The sequence below is a fragment of the Teleopsis dalmanni genome, chromosome X (assembly GCF_002237135.1).
Source record: "Teleopsis dalmanni isolate 2A chromosome X, ASM223713v2, whole genome shotgun sequence".
Lineage (NCBI taxonomy): Eukaryota > Metazoa > Arthropoda > Insecta > Diptera > Diopsidae > Teleopsis > Teleopsis dalmanni.
Window position 1 is genome coordinate 34,892,808 of NC_051848.1, and position 18,680 is coordinate 34,911,487.

Consider the following 18,680-nt stretch of genomic DNA (forward strand, 5'->3'; position numbering starts at 1 on the left):
AATAAGTTAAATGGAAATGAATATATTTTCAAAAATTTTCAGTTCGTAACATTTTAATAAAATGCAAAAAAAAAATCGAATTGAAAGAGTTTCAATGAGTTAAAAAGGTTTTAAGAAAGTGAAAAAAATTAGAAGTATATATCTTATATAGCGGTAAAAGCAGCTCTACCCTATGGAAATCCAAGACTTTTTACATTTAAAATTTAACTGACCCCTGTTATAGTAAGCGATTCGTTACGCTGTTGTTATATATATTTAAATAAACATATAAATAAATAAAGAAAAATAATAAAATTAAATATATGTGAGAAATTAGTCCATATAAATTGGTTATATCATAATAGAAAGTAGAAAAGTAAGAGAAGTATATCAGGAAAGCAACAAAGATGTAGTAGATATAATAGAAAAAATTATCTCATATCTTTGAAGTAGAATATGAATTATTTTCATTATGTGCCATTCAAATAAATATGGAATATTCATATGGACATTGATAATTTAACCCCAATATAATTTTTTTATTTCTTAGAGCGTTGAGCCATGGAGAAGATGATATCTAGGCTGTGTCAAATAATTTTGTTGGTTCAAATATATCTCAAAAAACTTTCCTGTCAACTATTCCATATATGTTATGAGTAATGTTTCACAGTTGCTGTTGACCCAAAGCCACCATTCCGTTTTGGCGCTTAGATCTTTTATCAAATACTGAAAATATAATTAGAACTTGCATTTCGATAATTCCGTAAGTTAATTTCATAAGAATTTATAATTAATTTGATTTACTACGAAACCAAACACGTCCCCATGAACCTAATCTTGTGTGCAATTAAAATGTGGTGTTAAACAGCACCAAAGTGCTATTTTGCATCTTTTGTACTTTTGGTTTTGCTATAAAAGTACCATTTGCTACAGTCTGGTGTTGTTTAGTAAGTTTAATATAATGAAAGTGTTTATGCGTTGTCTCAAATTTCAATAATGACTTGATCTCCTTATCATATTAATAAAATACTGATTTTGCTTTTAAATGGTTTTGTGGAAAAGTTCTGGTGGATCTTTATGCCTTATAATCCTATAATACTTTAAAAAAATGATAGTATTGCATTTTATTTCATTATTTAGTTAATCGCACATAGAAGGTGTACCAATTATTTGGAGTATGTCTTTTAGTACCATAATTTATTTAGCAAATTTGTTTTAAATAATTTGCATCAGAAGAAAGCAGTAATATACGTTCGCATATGAAGTTGATATCCATCATAACAATGAACCCTGAAATACAAGTTTTATGTTATTGAAATATCAATTAATAAGAGTACTTAATTTAGACTCAATTTTGGAACCATAAAATGTAAATAACCCTATATTCAAAGGAAAATTATTTTTAAAATACAACAGTTTTTTTCAAAGTAGTTTCTTTTTATTGTAAATATAAAAATACACTATTTCTACTGAGGATAGTACTCCACATTATTATATAAGAGTAAGTTTGCCCCTGTTACTCTGTTATACTATTCCTTACAGCTGATCGCTACAGGAATATCAGGGTTAAGTGTGGTCTCAATCAGCCCGTCTTCTATTCACCTAACACAAAGAACTTCACTCTTTCAGGAATCTATTATTTGATTGTCTTTACAATAACGGAAAAAAAAAGTATAACCAGTATAATTTAGTTTAAAGCTCATTTATGAATGATGGAGAAAAATCATCCGTATGGAAAGTATGTAAGAATTTTAATTTTTATTACAGGTCATGCTCTCACCCAACAATAGTTACCCAACAAATGATAAAACTACAACCAAATTTATATAAAACTTACCATTCTAACCAATCTACCTAACAGATTCTTTAACGCAATTATTGGTTCAGTTTATTATCAAACCGCTTCAAAATGCCTCTTTTTATAACGATTCGTAAAACAGATATTGATTCTGTTAGTTTCTTGTCACAGATCTTTTAATTTACCTCCTTCCGTACCTAATTTAAGATAGGCTACGAATCTACTAAAATGAATAAGCTACATAACAGTTAAATATATTGACCACTACTTCGCAAAATTTCTCAATGTCCTTTACGATTTTGATAGGGTATGATATGTTAGACTTAGTTATAAATCGATCCTCTAATGAGCATATAAAAAATATGATTGATATACTATATATATAATATAACAGAAAAAATAGATATAATTCATTCACATTCTAGTTCTTACATATGGTATACAAGCTGGGAGACGCAAAATGAGTGTACCTACTCCACTTCCGTACCAAATATTTTATACTAAATATCATGTACCTAATATTTTATTTTCAATTTAAGAATTATTTTAATATTTGGAATATTTGTTTTTCATTAACAGATATAATAAAATATAATAAATATTTTCTAAAATTGAGAGATACATTTATGAATATTCAGGGATAGATAATAACTTATATTTTGAATGCAGCTTAGGAGGCTTTTACCGAAAAAGAGATAATCGTACTAAAAGCGGCCTTTCAGAGGGTAAGCTACAAGTAGTTCTTATAACGGCCTTTGGCTTGAAAACATGATATTCAAATGTCAATTTAATGATATCACAAATACCATACCCAGTACCGGTTTTAGCACTATTGGTGCCCCTGGGCGAGATTTCTACGGCGTCACCTACCTATTATTGAGAACCATGTAATAAAGCGGAAAAAAAAATTATATGGAATGATAACCGTAATGAAATGATAAAATAATACTTTGTCATAAAAATACTTTTTACTATACGTAAAACTAATAATTTAAATTTAAAAAAAAACAAGGCATAATGAACCTTTATATATAACAAAAACAAATATTCATGTAAACTGGTGTACTTTCTTAATAATTTCAAAAATTTTTTCTTAATAATACTAATAAAATTTTATACTTTCCTGGCCTTTCTATCGGCAAACTCTCTTACTACTGCATTAAAGTTTATGTTTTGTGGAACTTCGTTTTTGAAAAAGTTGCCAAGTTTATTAACTTGGGTTGAGACATTGTCGATCGCAGATAGGTTTCAGCTTAAGTTTTGAAAACCTCCTTTCTCCACTAGCAACTGTTTCAGGTATAATCAGTAATATTAATAGAAAACTATTTTTTTACATCGATCTGGCGCCCTTTTACTTTTGGGAGGCGCCCCTGGGGGTGTTGAGAGTTGAAATTGATATATCGCTCAGTGTTTGAGGCTTTTGATACTAATTTATTTTAAGTTTATTATTGTGTCTAATTACTATTGCTTCAAGATAGGCAAGTTTTTCAGATTCTCTTTTTGTTTAGTAAAATCAGATTTTATAGCAACTTCGTCCATCTTAATGTCCAAGATATTCTCCATAACAATATATGCTACAACAGGTGAGAGATCGAGGTAGTCCCATTGGCATTACTTTAGTTTGACTGTAAATTTTATTTTCAAATATGAAGTAGCTATTTTCTTTATGGAGGAAATTTAAAATCTCCATAAATGTTTCTTTCTTTATCCACTTATCATCTATAATTTTTAATGTACAGTCTACTGGAATACACGGTAATAATGAAGTCATCTCAAATAAAACTAATCTTTCATCGTTTCAAAATATGTGAATTGTTAATTTTTTTATCAAGAATAATTGAAAATCAGTTGATTTCAATGGAGATCAATAATTGATACCTTCCATCCAACTATTGTCCATGTTCAACTATTTTTGTCTTATGAAAATTTCATTTGTTCAAAAGGGTTCTGAAGAGAATTTTATATTATTTTTTGTGAAATTAAACTTTCTAGAATCAGGGTAAATTATTTTATTTTTACAATTATAATTAATTTATTTTTCAATATTACGAGTAGTTTCTTGTTTTTTGTTATTGTCAACATTATTAATAAACTAACTTTCAATAGCAATTTCTGAAAATAGATTAATTCCCGCTTGAAATGTCTATTCTATGATGGAAGTTAAAAGATCAGCCAAGTCTACTTTTACCAGTACTAATTATAATGTTTACTAGAATTTGTAATAAAATATTAAATAATTAATGTTTGTTTTAATAATGAACAAATAATGAACAAAATGATAGCACGTACAATGATTCTAATATTATAAGCAGTGGATATATCAATGGACTCATAAGTTTTTGAAATTCCTGACTTTCAGTTGAAATATTTATGAATACATTATATAATTATATTACGAGGGGCTCAGAAAACTTAGCTAGCAACATAATTTTCCACAAAATTCATATAAAACTATTTTCCAAACATCAAAATGTTTCAAAACCGAAGGCCGTCATTATTATGCACAGCTAATTGAAAGACTAATTGAAAAGAAAGGAGATGAGATGCAGAATAAGGGCAAGGGTGACAGTTGTTGTAAGCGGAAGAATTTTCCACTAAAAGGGATGAACTCGACTATACATTACTCGCGAACAAACATATCCCTTGTATTCTCAACACAAATCCATCACACAACTTCAGGGTATTCTTAGTACGTCACTATAAACCTTTGTTGGTATTGTTGTTTTGGAAAATTGTTGCGGAAAAATTGATTTTCCTTGCGGTGAGCATCAAACGTAGCCGCTTTGTGTGATATTCTCGTTCATGAAACCTCAAAGAAATTTTCCGACTTTCATATTAGGTGCGCATAAGTTGCTGGTCGTGTGTGAAAAAATACTTTCGAAATGGAAAATTTCAAATGGAAATTTCTATTTGCTTTGCTTATTGAAAAAAATTGATTGAATCAACAACTTTGCTATGAAAATAAGGGAAACAATCTGGGATTTCACTTCGAAAATTGTTTAATCTCTATGAAAACTTATCTTCCAATAAATAGTATAGTAGGATTGCAACACAATGGTTGATAAAAACTGGAAGAAATATGCTAAATAACACAATGAAATAAAAATATAATGTAATAATTAAATATTTTTTATTCAACGAGTTTTAATTAACGGACCATTTAATTAATTAAAATTCAAACTATTGAAATAGACTCTTTTAATAAAATTCATATCCGATATTTCGGAAACAGAAGCAACCGTAAAAACACTATTAGGAAGTCGACAATTACAAATTTAATTTACAAGCCTAGAGGCGCTAAATTTACGATAGTTCCGATGGATCTGTTAGTTCACCTTGAAAGTGTATTTGACTTGCTGTGTTAGTATAATTAAGTTGATCATTTTTATTGGGATTCCATTCTTCAATACCGGAAACTTAATTTTTGAATGGTATATTTTGTCAAAAGCTTGTTGAAAGTCTATGAATAGGCACTGTATGACAATATCATATACGCGCGACTTTCGAAAATCTGACATATTGTAAAACATTGATTATAGGGTTGATCTATTTAGGCGGAAACTGCATTGATATACACACAATACATCTTCTGCAGTAGAATTGACTCTTTGATATAGAATATTTGTAAAAACTTAACATCCGGTTATTAGCAGCGATATTCCTCTACAGTTCTTGCAGTCAGAGTGAAACAGATTATGCTACATAATAGCAGGAATAATATGTGGCTAAAATAATATTCCAAAATATTTATAAAATCACATAAGTTAGTTGCACAAGTAACGTCATATTTTAAATATTATTATCCAAACGCATTCTTAACTACAATATCTAAGTATACATATTTGTTAATAAAACTTTAACACATCTATCGAGTGAGGAGAGTCAGCAGCAAAGATAGTACTAGTAAATAGATTGATTTAAAGAGGTTTAATAACGAACCAAGTGAGCACAATATTGAGTATGTACTGAAGTTATTTAAAAAAACTCATTAGAGCAAATTAACTAAACTTCAGAAAAATATAGTAACAAACAAGTCAAGTAAGGCTTTTGGTCAGTTGGCTAATGAACGCTGACTCTGAGCTTTAAATTTAGCAGGACATGAGTTCAATCCTGATGCTTGCAGTCTCAAAAAAATTATTTACGAATAATTAAATACAAGAAATAATTCCAAGACCACTGATGATGGGTCAACCAAAAATTTAATTAATTAAAATAATATAAAAGAATTTTTGTTCTTGTAATTAACTATTTTTGGAAACCTCTTTAAAATTATAAAAAAAAGATGTAATGAAATAAAATAATATAATATATAGTTAAATATAAAAAATTAAATTAAACACAAATTTAATAATACAATGTAATAGAAAAAACCAAAATAACACATTGTATAATAAAATAAAAATCCACAACATAATTGACAATGTTATTAAGTCACCCACAGATATTTTTATGATTAAACTTAATTAAAATTATAAAACAAAGCCAAACTGCCAGCTAACTGCATTTAAACATAAATTTAAATTTTTTTCTTTTATTTTTTTTTTTTTGTTTTGGATCCCTCTTTCTATAATAATATTATTATTATCTTTTATTTTTAATAAATAAGGGCAAAAAAGAAACGAAAATAGTTTTCAAAATTGGACTTTCTCAATACGAGACATTATTGGCTATTAATGCCTCTTTTTAGATGCGAAGTGATGTTGAAAGCTTCTTCCGTCTGTCATTAAGGTTAACATACAATGTTCATTAAACTTTAGAAGACATTTTTCCAAGTATTCAGAAGTACCATCCTTGACTAGGGGATTTAAAGATCGTTACGTATATTTGAGTTTTGTATATACCAATAATGCTATCGTAATTGCTTTTATGATAGAACTGTAAGGTAAGATTTTTTTTCCGAATCCTTTATTGCCATTTTGATTTTTAAGCTGATGGAACTAATTTCAACTAAAAACGAATCAAAAAAATATCAATAAAATCCTTTGAAAAATATTTTCGTAGACAATCAGTATTCTCACAAATATGGTAAGCACAATTTGTTTTATCAACATTGTTAGTAACATGATATATGTACGATCTGAACTCATAATCATTACTGGTTTCTTAACTGGCTATACCACAGCGAATTTCAACCCTTCGAACTTAGAAGTAAAGTCCGCCGATGTTTAGATATTCTTCTTTAAAATGCAGAGTCAGATTTCTGCCCCTTTTAGCTGCTCGTATCTTGCAATTGTCGGAAAATGCATCCCATACCTTAATTCGACTTTTATTGGTATACCAATAGTCATTATAAGATACTATAAGTCAACAGCTTTTATTTATCCAGGTTGACTTAGGAGACTCCCTATAGAGATAGTAGAGTTAATTTTGTATTTTGTAATATACCATTATCTGATTTTTTAATTATAATAACAAAAAAAATACGGAATATTACCAATAAGTAACGTAGATTTTACGACATTTGTCAAAGTATATAATACAGATATTTTGATCTATATATTTTTAACACTTCCAATTCAATTGGCCACACTTTATACATAATTGATATGTAGGTTTTTTTATGACTTCTAAGCTTCTTATACTATTTATTGGAAGATAAGTTTTCATAGAAATTAAACAATTTTCGAAGTGAAATCCCAGATTGTTTCCCTTATTTTCATAGCAAAGTTGTTGATTCAATCAATTTTTTTCAATAAGCAAAGCAAATAGAAATTTCCATTTGAAATTTTCCATTTCGAAAGTATTTTTTCACACACGACCAGCAACTTATGCGCACCTAATATGAAAGTCGGAAAATTTCTTTGAGGTTTCATGAACGAGAATATCACACAAAGCGGCTACGTTTGATGCTCACCGCAAGGAAAATCAATTTTTCCGCAACAATTTTCCAAAACAACAATACCAACAAAGGTTTATAGTGACGTACTAAGAATACCCTGAAGTTGTGTGATGGATTTGTGTTGAGAATACAAGGGATATATTTGTACGCGACTACTGAATAGTCGAGTTCATCCCTTTTAGTGGAAAATTCTTCCGCTTACAACGACTGTCACCCTTGCCCTTATTCTGCATCTCATCTCCTATTGTAGTCCTTCAATTAGCTGTGCATAATAATGACGGCCTTCGTTTTTGAAACATTTTGATGTTTGGAAAATAGTTTTATATGAATTTTGTGGAAAATTATGTTGCCAGCTAATGTCCAATGACTTAATTATTCAATTATTCAATATAATGAATTGAAAGAAGTAATGACTGAAATTTTGAAAATTTAAAAATAATTTGATGTAATGTTAAAAGACTCATTATTATATTTGAAATGCATTGAGAAATTGTTTTATTCACTTAATCATTTATATGAGGGTTTTAAAGTATTATAAGTAACTATTTTATTGCGTTTGGTAACGCTCCAGTTTTACTTTTTCGAAAAAATTCATTTGATGTTGAATGGAAGGCATGGTCAAAACGTATATGCTATTCAAAAGGTTTATACTTACAATGATCTAAAACAAGGCCGTCCAAAGCACGGCTCATGGGCTTCATGTAGACCACAGCGAATATTTGTGCGGCCCGTGACTGGTTTTTAATCTAACACAATTGGAAAAATTTTTTTTTTTAAAACTTTGTTAAAATTATATTATTTTATTTTTATGGCATCCCAAATAAAATAATTAAAACGTTTTCACTTCAGTATATATTTCTTGGTACAAGTGGTTCAAAAAACTCGTATCCAGTGCCGTAAGTCATTACATTAAATAAAAAATATTTTTTGTATAGCAACAACTAATATTAATAATTAATATTAATATTGCCATATTGTCATTTTTCTCCGAAAAAATAATGAATATATGTATTTATTTCTAAGGTTCTCCCTCCTCCTCCTCCATTCAGTTATTTGTATTAGCCAACTATCTTATCTGAGCTGGAGAGCCCTGATCTAAAACATTGATTCTATTTTTTTTTTAAATAATTTTGTTATTTTTCTTTGCTTTTTACTTTGGATTAGTCTTTGTATACTTACCTTCTATATACTTATAAATATGTAGAACTTAATCATTTTCAAACGAATCATTCACAGTAACATTAAAAAAAATTTATATTTTAATTTTTTGTTTACTTATCATTCGACATACCAAACAATGCTAAAATATACATAAAAATATTGATGATATCAATATAAATTGAGAGGGCGGCAAAGACATATTCCTCTGGGGAAATTGCATAGGCGTGACTCCCTCCTACCATTAATTGGACATCGTAAACCAAATATAATCCAAAACAGAAAACTCCGAAACAGACATAAGCCATCTTCGTTACACGATCAGGAAAATACATCAAAACTACGCCCATGATGATCAGGATTACAATAAACATTAGCAGCATACCTCCACAGGTGGTGAAATCAATTTTTGTCTGCATTGCAAAAATTGTTAAGGCAAAAACAACAACAGCGGTTATAGCCAAAGCTAGGATTACCTGAAAATACAGACAATTTTAACTGCTAATTAAAAAATAGCATATAATAAATTTGAATATTGTTAGGGACTATTATAGACGTACGTAGTCAACTTCATAGTTAAGTGTTATTATTCCTAATGTAAACGACTCAGCTATTGTAAAAACTGCGAGCAAGATGTAATTAATTGGAAAAGTCCGGCGTATAGTGTCACAACAAGCTATCATAATTAGAGTAACAAATATTGCACCCATTGCCACCCAGAACAGATAAGGGTTTTGGATGACAAAGTCCTTCACATCGCCGTTAAATAAAAACACAGCTATAATGGCTGCGCTAAACAATAACTGAAACTAGACAAGAAAGAGCACAGTCTAGACGTCTTCGATGTACAGAAAATACATGACAATATCAGACTTACCCCAACTATGGAGAAAACCTTTGCAATGAATTGTTTGCGCACCGAATCATTATCAAAAGTGAAGTTGTTGTACTGCTCTGGGTTATAGCGGTTAAGTTCTATAATAAAGAAAGATAAAATTAATGTGTTTTCAATTTACCAATTAACGATTTATTTTACCTCCCGGTTTAATCATATTGATTTGCAATTAAAGTTTATACTTGTTAATGAAATTGGAATGACAATTATTACTTCCGACAATGAAATTAGTTTTAGGAAATAAACTAAATTTATTTGAAATTTTTTTTTATGATAAAAGGTATATCAATATACTTTCAAAATTTTTACCAAAGGATTACTTAGATTGAAAAATTAAAAATTTTTAAAACATTAGGAAATGCTGTACATAATCCTGAGGTGAAAACAAATCTAATTTCTACTAATCTCTTCGAGAACAATTAAAGATTCATACAATTTTTTTGGATCAATGAATACACATGGGTGGATTTGATGCTTCTAAATTATTATAAATATCTAAAAGTTAATATAAACTATTACCTACTGCCATATCCATATGACCTACTGCCATATGTATTTTTTGACGGTTCTGTCTCTTATGTATTTTTTGAACGGATCTATGCTAAGGTCTCTTAGCATGTCATTCGTGCGGATGTACCATGAATCTTCGGAGAGCCTGACTTTGAGCAAGTTGCAGCTTCTGTATAGTAGAGTCGGCAGCTTTGCTATACGCGACACACCCATAAAGTAGTGCTGGTCTAATTATCTGGCTGTAGATCAGCTTTCTGTTCTTCGCTCTAAGATTGTTGTGTATGATATGTGGTTGTAAGCATCGCAGTGTTTTAACGCAACTACTTCTTTTGACTTGTATGTGCTTGAGCAAAGTCAATCGTTTATCAAACGTGATTTCTATTTAATGCTGTCCTCCCAACTAATCGCGATGTCACCAACTCTCACTCTCGGTGGATGCTGCCTGTGTTTGCGAGTAATAAACAGAGCTTTAGTTTTCTCATTGTTAATTTTTTTTTTCCATTTCTAAAAGAACTCTAGGATGAGATTAACATGCTCGCTGTTTAAATGACTTCGTGAATACATCCAATGATTTTACTCCCTTTCACTTCTTATTTGTGTTGTGACTTTGTGTAATGTCAGTATTACTAATAAATAACGAAATAATGACGCAAGCTAAATATATAGGGCTAAACGATTGAAGAGTTACCAATTCAGGCGACCATTTTTTTTTGTGTGAAATTATATTTTATTGATTGAAATTACAAAAATTTGTGGTAATAATTAAAATTTCAGAATCCATTCACTTAAGCTCGATATGGCCTTGTTTGCATTGACTATGGCTTTCAAACGGTTAAAAATGAGTAACATACTTCATGAATGTGATCATCCGGTATATTGGCACATTCCTGAATAATGGCTTTCTTGAGCGCATCCATACTGGTATATTTTTTCCAGGCTCTATGAAAACGACTGAAAAATGTCCACTGACGCCCACAGCTACCCATAACAATATTTAAGATTCAAAATTGCAACGAGAGGCCATTCGTAGTCTCAAATTATCAGAAGTGTATTTAGTTAAGTAAACATAATCATTTCGAGAATTTTCTATATGAACTGCTCAATGGGAAAAATTTTTTTATATCACTCCCGGTCACAGGTTTTCCACGTCTACCTATCACTACTTTGGATGAGGGGAGCTTCACCTGCAGTTTCCACAAATTTAGAGTTATAAATAAATCCTTTGCGTTAAGTGGCCACGATGAACAATTGCCACCATCAAATTTTTTTTACGACAAAATATTCTCGAGAAATCAAAGTTTTTTACATTTTTTAAGAAATTTTTTTTATTTAACTTAAAAAAATTTTGAAGACCCATCATTTTAGTAGGAAAAAACATAGGGCACCAAATAAAAACATATTTTTATTCTACTCATGTTTTATTTAAACATTACAAACTAATATTAATCACAATATAATAAGGCTCTGATTAAAACGATAAGAACACTAGAAACTTTAAAGATTTATATTAGTATTGTGTTCCATAGTTACATATTTTATTATTTGTCACATATATACATTCCAAAAATAGAAGCCTTATCCCATGCTAAAGCTGAAACTATCTTCGCATATGCGTTGCTTCGAATACTCTTAGAGTACTCCGATGATTTCATCTTTCCTGCGGAGACGTAATATACTTTAAAACAGGATTAACGTTCTGTACTTCTGGCCCAATCAATTCTAGATTATGCCAATATATGTCGAAAAATGTAAGGTAGGAGGGCAAGAAAATATATGTTTTCTGAATGGTGAGGAACAAAAAGTTAAGAAAGAGCCTTAATATTTCGATGTGATACTTACATTTTACTAATACTTTGCAATGTACTTGAAAATTTATATGGACTAATTTCTCACATATATTTAATTTTATTATTTTTCTTTATTTATTTATATGTTTATTTAAATATATATAACAACAGCGTAACGAATCGCTAATTATAACAGGAGTGAGTTAAATTTTAAATGTAAAAAGTCTTGGATTTATATAGGGTAGAGCTGTTTTTACCGCTATATAAGATATATACTTCTAATTTTTTTCACTTTCTTAAAACTTTTTTAAAACATTCAAACTCTTTCAATTCGATTTTTTTTTTGCATTTTATTAAAATGTTATGAACTGAAAATTTTTCAAAATATATTCATTTCCATTTAACTTATTTAAATATATAAATTCCTTGAATGCATTCAATATCCATTTATTAGTTAAAGAGATTAATTTTGAGTTGACCTTTTTTGAGAATTAACGAAATTGAGTTGGTTCTCTCTATCACATATTTTCATAATTCACCTTTTAATTTTTTGTTTATTTAAAGTCATTCACATTCATGACAAGACATTCACATTCTTCATATAGTAGAAACGGATCCAGAAATTCATACACCAAGATTTTTATAATTTTAGGTATTTCAGATTTCATTAGAACACGTTTAAGTATTTCTTCTTTTTGGCATGATTTTTTTTTTTTTTTTACTTATCTTCAAATTCTTTGACAGAGCCTTCTTTCTTCCAGATTGTTGTCGTTTTCTAGGCGAATTTTTTACCAATGACTTTCGTTTGGCGCCTTTCACCCCCAATTCTTTTTGGCTTTCCGCGACAACCTTACTCTTTTTGGGTCTGCTTTTTACCGGAGACTTCCGTCTCTGAGACATCAAGGCGCCCAAACTTAGTCCTTTCTTGAGCACTCGTTGTTTTGGAGTTGCTTCCGATAACAAATTCATCATTGATTGTTTCATTGCGACCTTATATTTATTTTGATTTATTCTCTGAATGTATCCACGTTCCGTTCCAGCTAAGATAGCATTTACAACTTCATCTTTACACGCTTTTATGCTTATCTAATTACTATTTTTTCAAAACCATTAATAATAGATTTACAATTAAAGATGTATAATATCAATAATGGTTAAATAAATCGGTTAATATATATGAGAATATTTGCAACCACAACATACTCGTATTCCTGTTTTTTTTTATGCTTGCATATCAGTCTTACAATAGCATTCGGACATATTGGCATTGTTGTTACATATAGTAAGTCGAAGTCTGTGACAAAATATCACTGCATCTTTAAAGGGAACTTGATATGATTGTGGACTTCATTGCCGAACACTTAGATTCTAATTTAATAGAAAATTTAGAAAAATTAATTCTAGAAGGTTCAACACTGCACATCTCAGAACTGCTGTGTTTGAAATATATTAGAATATTGATTATGCAGTTAATATTTTTGGATTGGGTGACTTCCGAATTTATGTATCAAAAACAAACTCAAAAAAGAAAATATGTAAATATTAACTTTCCTTGAATCTGTCTATATAATAGTTGTCGGGAAATTGTTGCTCAAAGCAGAAAAGATTTCTATATTATAGAAATATATTATATTTCTTTAATGTATTCATCAAGTGCTACAAGATGGCGTCGAACTTGCGTTAGCATCACATTGATGTTTTTATTTTTACTATAACATTTCTACAACTTTTCTACATGAGATCAAATGTGTTGACGACTATTGATTATTTATCCCACTTGTTAAGAGAAAATGAAAATATAAACAGCCCCACAGAAATTGCAGAAGTCGATTGAATTTAAACTAGAAAAAGCATCAGTCAGAGAAAAATAGAATATGTGGACTATTTGAAATTATAATTTCAAAAACTGACAGCCATAATTAGGTTGTATTGTAGTTTATTCACAAGCGCAACTATTTCAATTACTATTGTCTTGGAATTAAGTCTGATATGAGCATACGCATGCTATTAATGATATCACATGGATTCAGAGATTAATATTTTATTAACCTTTTGTTGAACTTGGTTATGAAACTCTGAAAAATTGATGACATACTTGAAAGAATATGAATAGAAAGAGTTTCCAACGACACCTCCAATATCGTAAAATGTCTCATAATACTATATTTGCTTTAGGTTGATAACTCCTATATATACTCAGTGCATATTCATCACATATTAAATTATATTAAATGAATATTAAATAGTTATGAAAAAAGGATAACAAAATATTTAAGAAAATATTTGACATTCAAAAAAAAAATTTGTGAAATTTGTGAGATTTGTGAAAATGTCAAAATATTTTATTTTGTCAAAGAAAATATGTCAAATGCGATTTTAAGCTATAGGTCAACAAGATGGAGGGTTTCTAGCTCCTAGGTGGTTAATAGTTAATTAATAATTCCATCTCTTAAACTTATAACTTACTCCTTTCATAAGCGCCACTTTCGCCATAATCTCCCTCTGGGTTGATTGGTAAGTGGTTGCTTCGCATCTTTTAAGATCTTCGTGATTATAACACCAGCCATGTTGTCATAACGTAATAGTTTAATGCGATTATTGTATTAAATAAAATACTGACTTACTCAATGTGAAACAAAAAAATTTAGACAAAATGTTCCAACAAAATACGAACATTCCACAATAAGTTTAAATAAAAAATAAAATATTTGGTATACCATATGATTGTTTTTAATATTTCAAAGCATACTTTATACATCAAATTCTATCTAAACCCAAATTTAAATTTTCTGAATTTTCTGAATAATGTCACCCATTGATAACAATGGGTTATCAAACATTGAATTTTTTAAGAAAAATTTATGAAATTAAATAGATTGTTTTCAATATTCTCTTAAGAGGAAATATTTTTAATGTCTGGTTGAAAACTACAAGGAATAATGTAAGTAAAACTAACTGCATCGTAATTCCATCCACAACTGATGCCATCGCTATTGCGGATGATAGATAGTTGAAAATATTATCCAAGATCTACTATTAGCGCATGTGAGGAACAAAGTTACAAACTGTGGAAACGGGCGTTAGTACTTCTTAGTTTATAGGTCAGTCAAAAATCCTGGAAATCAAAGCGCATATAACCAATCTTCTTGAAGTTGATTATATTGAAGTTCATATGCAATCAATTTGTTTTACGATTTGTGAATAGATGAATTGGCGCATATTAAACAGACGCTAAGATAAAAACCTTAACTTTGGATAAAGATGTCCATATAGTTGTAACAGGTAAATTGTTGGTGGAGGCAGAGAAGATTAATTGGAACACTCTAATTATTAGTTTTTTCAAACCAAGCGATGTTTTGCAAGTATTATTATAACTGTTAGCTGCAAGATACTTTTTTGATCTACAGCAGTTAGTTAATTTACATATATCCTAAATTCAATGACGACGACAACTAGAGAAGGTGTACTCCGTAGGCGAGATATTTTTGAATATGAAACAAAGTAAAGATTAGAAATGTGACATGTCTTCTACGTATGATGCAGTAGTAAAAAATTGTATCGAAATTCGTGATAATTTTGTTAATAGAAATGATATTTTTTAATTATTAAGTAAAATTAACAATAATCAAAACGGGAAGGTGACAAACAGTACCGAGATTACAATTACAAGTAATTACAATATTGAGTTCTCCAACAAACCAATTTTAATAACTTTTGCATGATGGTATGGTATTTGTGATATCATTAAATTGACTTTTGAATATTAAGTTTTCAAACCAAGGGCCGTTATAAGAACTACTTGTAGCTTACCCTCTGAAAGGCCGCTTTTAGTACGATTACCTCTTTTTCGGTAAAAGCCTCCTAAGCTGCATTCAAAATATAAGTTATTATCTATCCCTGAATATTCATAAATGTATCTCTCAATTTTAGAAAATACTTATTATATTTTATTATATCTGTTAATGAAAAACAAATATTCCAAATATTAAAATAATTCTTAAATTGAAAATAAAATATTAGGTACATGATATTTAGTATAAAATATTTGGTACGGAAGTGGAGTAGGTACACTCATTTTGCGCCTCCCAGCTTGTATACCATATGTAAGAACTAGAATGTGAATGAATTATATCTATTTTTTCTGTTATATTATATATATAGTATATCAATCATATTTTTTATATGCTCATTAGAGGATCGATTTATAACTAAGTCTAACATATCATACCCTATCAAAATCGTAAAGGACATTGAGAAATTTTGCGAAGTAGTGGTCAATATATTTAACTGTTATGTAGCTTATTCATTTTAGTAGATTCGTAGCCTATCTTAAATTAGGTACGGAAGGAGGTAAATTAAAAGATCTGTGACAAGAAACTAACAGAATCAATATCTGTTTTACGAATCGTTATAAAAAGAGGCATTTTGAAGCGGTTTGATAATAAACTGAACCAATAATTGCGTTAAAGAATCTGTTAGGTAGATTGGTTAGAATGGTAAGTTTTATATAAATTTGGTTGTAGTTTTATCATTTGTTGGGTAACTATTGTTGGGTGAGAGCATGACCTGTAATAAAAATTAAAATTCTTACATACTTTCCATACGGATGATTTTTCTCCATCATTCATAAATGAGCTTTAAACTAAATTATACTGGTTATACTTTTTTTTTCCGTTATTGTAAAGACAATCAAATAATAGATTCCTGAAAGAGTGAAGTTCTTTGTGTTAGGTGAATAGAAGACGGGCTGATTGAGACCACACTTAACCCTGATATTCCTGTAGCGATCAGCTGTAAGGAATAGTATAACAGAGTAACAGGGGCAAACTTACTCTTATATAATAATGTGGAGTACTATCCTCAGTAGAAATAGTGTATTTTTATATTTACAATAAAAAGAAACTACTTTGAAAAAAACTGTTGTATTTTAAAAATAATTTTCCTTTGAATATAGGGTTATTTACATTTTATGGTTCCAAAATTGAGTCTAAATTAAGTACTCTTATTAATTGATATTTCAATAACATAAAACTTGTATTTCAGGGTTCATTGTTATGATGGATATCAACTTCATATGCGAACGTATATTACTGCTTTCTTCTGATGCAAATTATTTAAAACAAATTTGCTAAATAAATTATGGTACTAAAAGACATACTCCAAATAATTGGTACACCTTCTATGTGCGATTAACTAAATAATGAAATAAAATGCAATACTATCATTTTTTTAAAGTATTATAGGATTATAAGGCATAAAGGTCCACCAGAACTTTTCCACAAAACCATTTAAAAGCAAAATCAGTATTTTATTAACACGATAAGGAGATCAAGTCATTATTGAAATTTGAGACAACGCATAAACACTTTCATTATATTAAACTTACTAAACAACACCAGACTGTAGCAAATGGTACTTTTATAGCAAAACCAAAAGTACAAAAGATGCAAAATAGCACTTTGGTGCTGTTTAACACCACATTTTAATTGCACACAAGATTAGGTTCATGGGGACGTGTTTGGTTTCGTAGTAAATCAAATTAATTATAAATTCTTATGAAATTAACTTACGGAATTATTGAAATACAAGTTCTGCTTATATTTTCGGTATTTGGTAAATATGGAAAATAGTACAAGATTTAAATGAAAATTTGAATAGTTTCAAGAAAAATATATATAAAATTCCTGAGTAAAAAAAGGTAAGGTTAACTGCGAACAATTAATTAAACATTTTTTAAACACAAAATTATAATTTAAATAATTTAATTAAAGATTCAAAACACAATAAAGACATTTTTTAAATAAGATTATAGTAGATGGGGCAATATTATCAAATCGTGTATTAACTAGTACCTTTAATATACAAATTTAGATTTTTATTTTAACTCAGATCATTTTTAACTACAAATATTTTATGAGATAATGAGATTATAACAACAGAATATTTAATATTAATGAAACAATAACCGAAGACAGTAGAATTTCACTTCAGTTTTGTATTATTTTTGTTTTTCTGTAATTTTATTAATCTCGATATATATTCCTTTTTCTGGGGATTTTAGGTAAGAGGCACGTTCTTACCTCCATTATTTTTTTAGGTACATAATTCAATTATAAATTTTTGTAAATTTTTTAGTAAACCGAGGGACACAATAGATCTTTTAGGTCGCAGAGTACAATCCCTTCTTTTGGTAATAATAGTAAACTAAAGTTTAAGAAAAGCTCAATTATTTTATATGGTCAAGTGAAAGCTTCTTCACTTTGCAAGTTTGTTACAAGAACCGTAAATCATAGAGCTTTCGCTTTAACACTGTGTAGAAATAAAAAATGATATAAGATATTGCAAGTTGGTCTTAGCTTTTCAGAGCTTTTTCCGAAGTGGACCATTAGAGGTTCGTAACGACAACATCTTATACCATTTATTTTTTTTGTCATATATATTATTTATTATTTTAGATTATAAAACAAGCTTTCTTAGTAAGTTGATGTCACTTCCAATAATTTTTTTGAAACTAAACTTGTCATTTCCAAAGCTTTTCTAAACTTAATGGAAACGATTTGTGGTTTTTACTAAACTTAACTCAGTAATTCGAAGTGTTGTAGAATTATGGAGTACAAAAACCTTTGAGAAAGCTCTGACAACGATGGGTTGGAAAGCTGCTAGCAAATGCTTTGTAAATCTGATAAGCGCTGATAAAAACATGGCCAAGCATCC

The 18,680-nt window shown here is 29.1% G+C and overlaps 2 protein-coding genes across 4 annotated transcripts; both read right to left on the minus strand.

Moving 5' to 3' along the window:
• Window positions 1-8,845: 8,845 nt before the first annotated feature.
• On the minus strand, window positions 8,846-9,909 carry LOC119661851 (protein lifeguard 1-like). Of its 2 annotated transcripts, XM_038071355.1 has the most exons (4): window positions 9,811-9,909; window positions 9,652-9,749; window positions 9,335-9,583; window positions 8,846-9,250 (listed from the first exon to the last, which is right to left on the minus strand). In XM_038071355.1, the coding sequence occupies exons 1-4, from the start codon at window positions 9,824-9,826 to the stop codon at window positions 8,888-8,890; spliced, it is 726 nt and encodes a 241-aa protein (XP_037927283.1). In that variant the 5' UTR covers window positions 9,827-9,909; the 3' UTR covers window positions 8,846-8,887. The 2 variants fall into 2 exon arrangements, with proteins under 2 accessions (XP_037927283.1, XP_037927284.1); XM_038071356.1 differs by lacking the exon at window positions 9,335-9,583.
• A 2,475-nt stretch (window positions 9,910-12,384) lies between these two features.
• LOC119689955 lies at window positions 12,385-14,642 on the minus strand. Of its 2 annotated transcripts, none has more exons than XM_038104907.1 (2): window positions 14,433-14,642; window positions 12,385-13,052 (listed from the first exon to the last, which is right to left on the minus strand). In XM_038104907.1, exons 1-2 carry the CDS (start codon window positions 14,457-14,459, stop codon window positions 12,645-12,647), a joined length of 435 nt encoding a protein of 144 aa, XP_037960835.1. In that variant the 5' UTR covers window positions 14,460-14,642; the 3' UTR covers window positions 12,385-12,644. The 2 variants fall into 2 exon arrangements, 1 of the variants encoding a protein (XP_037960835.1); XR_005253519.1 differs by having other exon boundaries at window positions 12,760-13,059.
• Window positions 14,643-18,680: the final 4,038 nt, after the last annotated feature.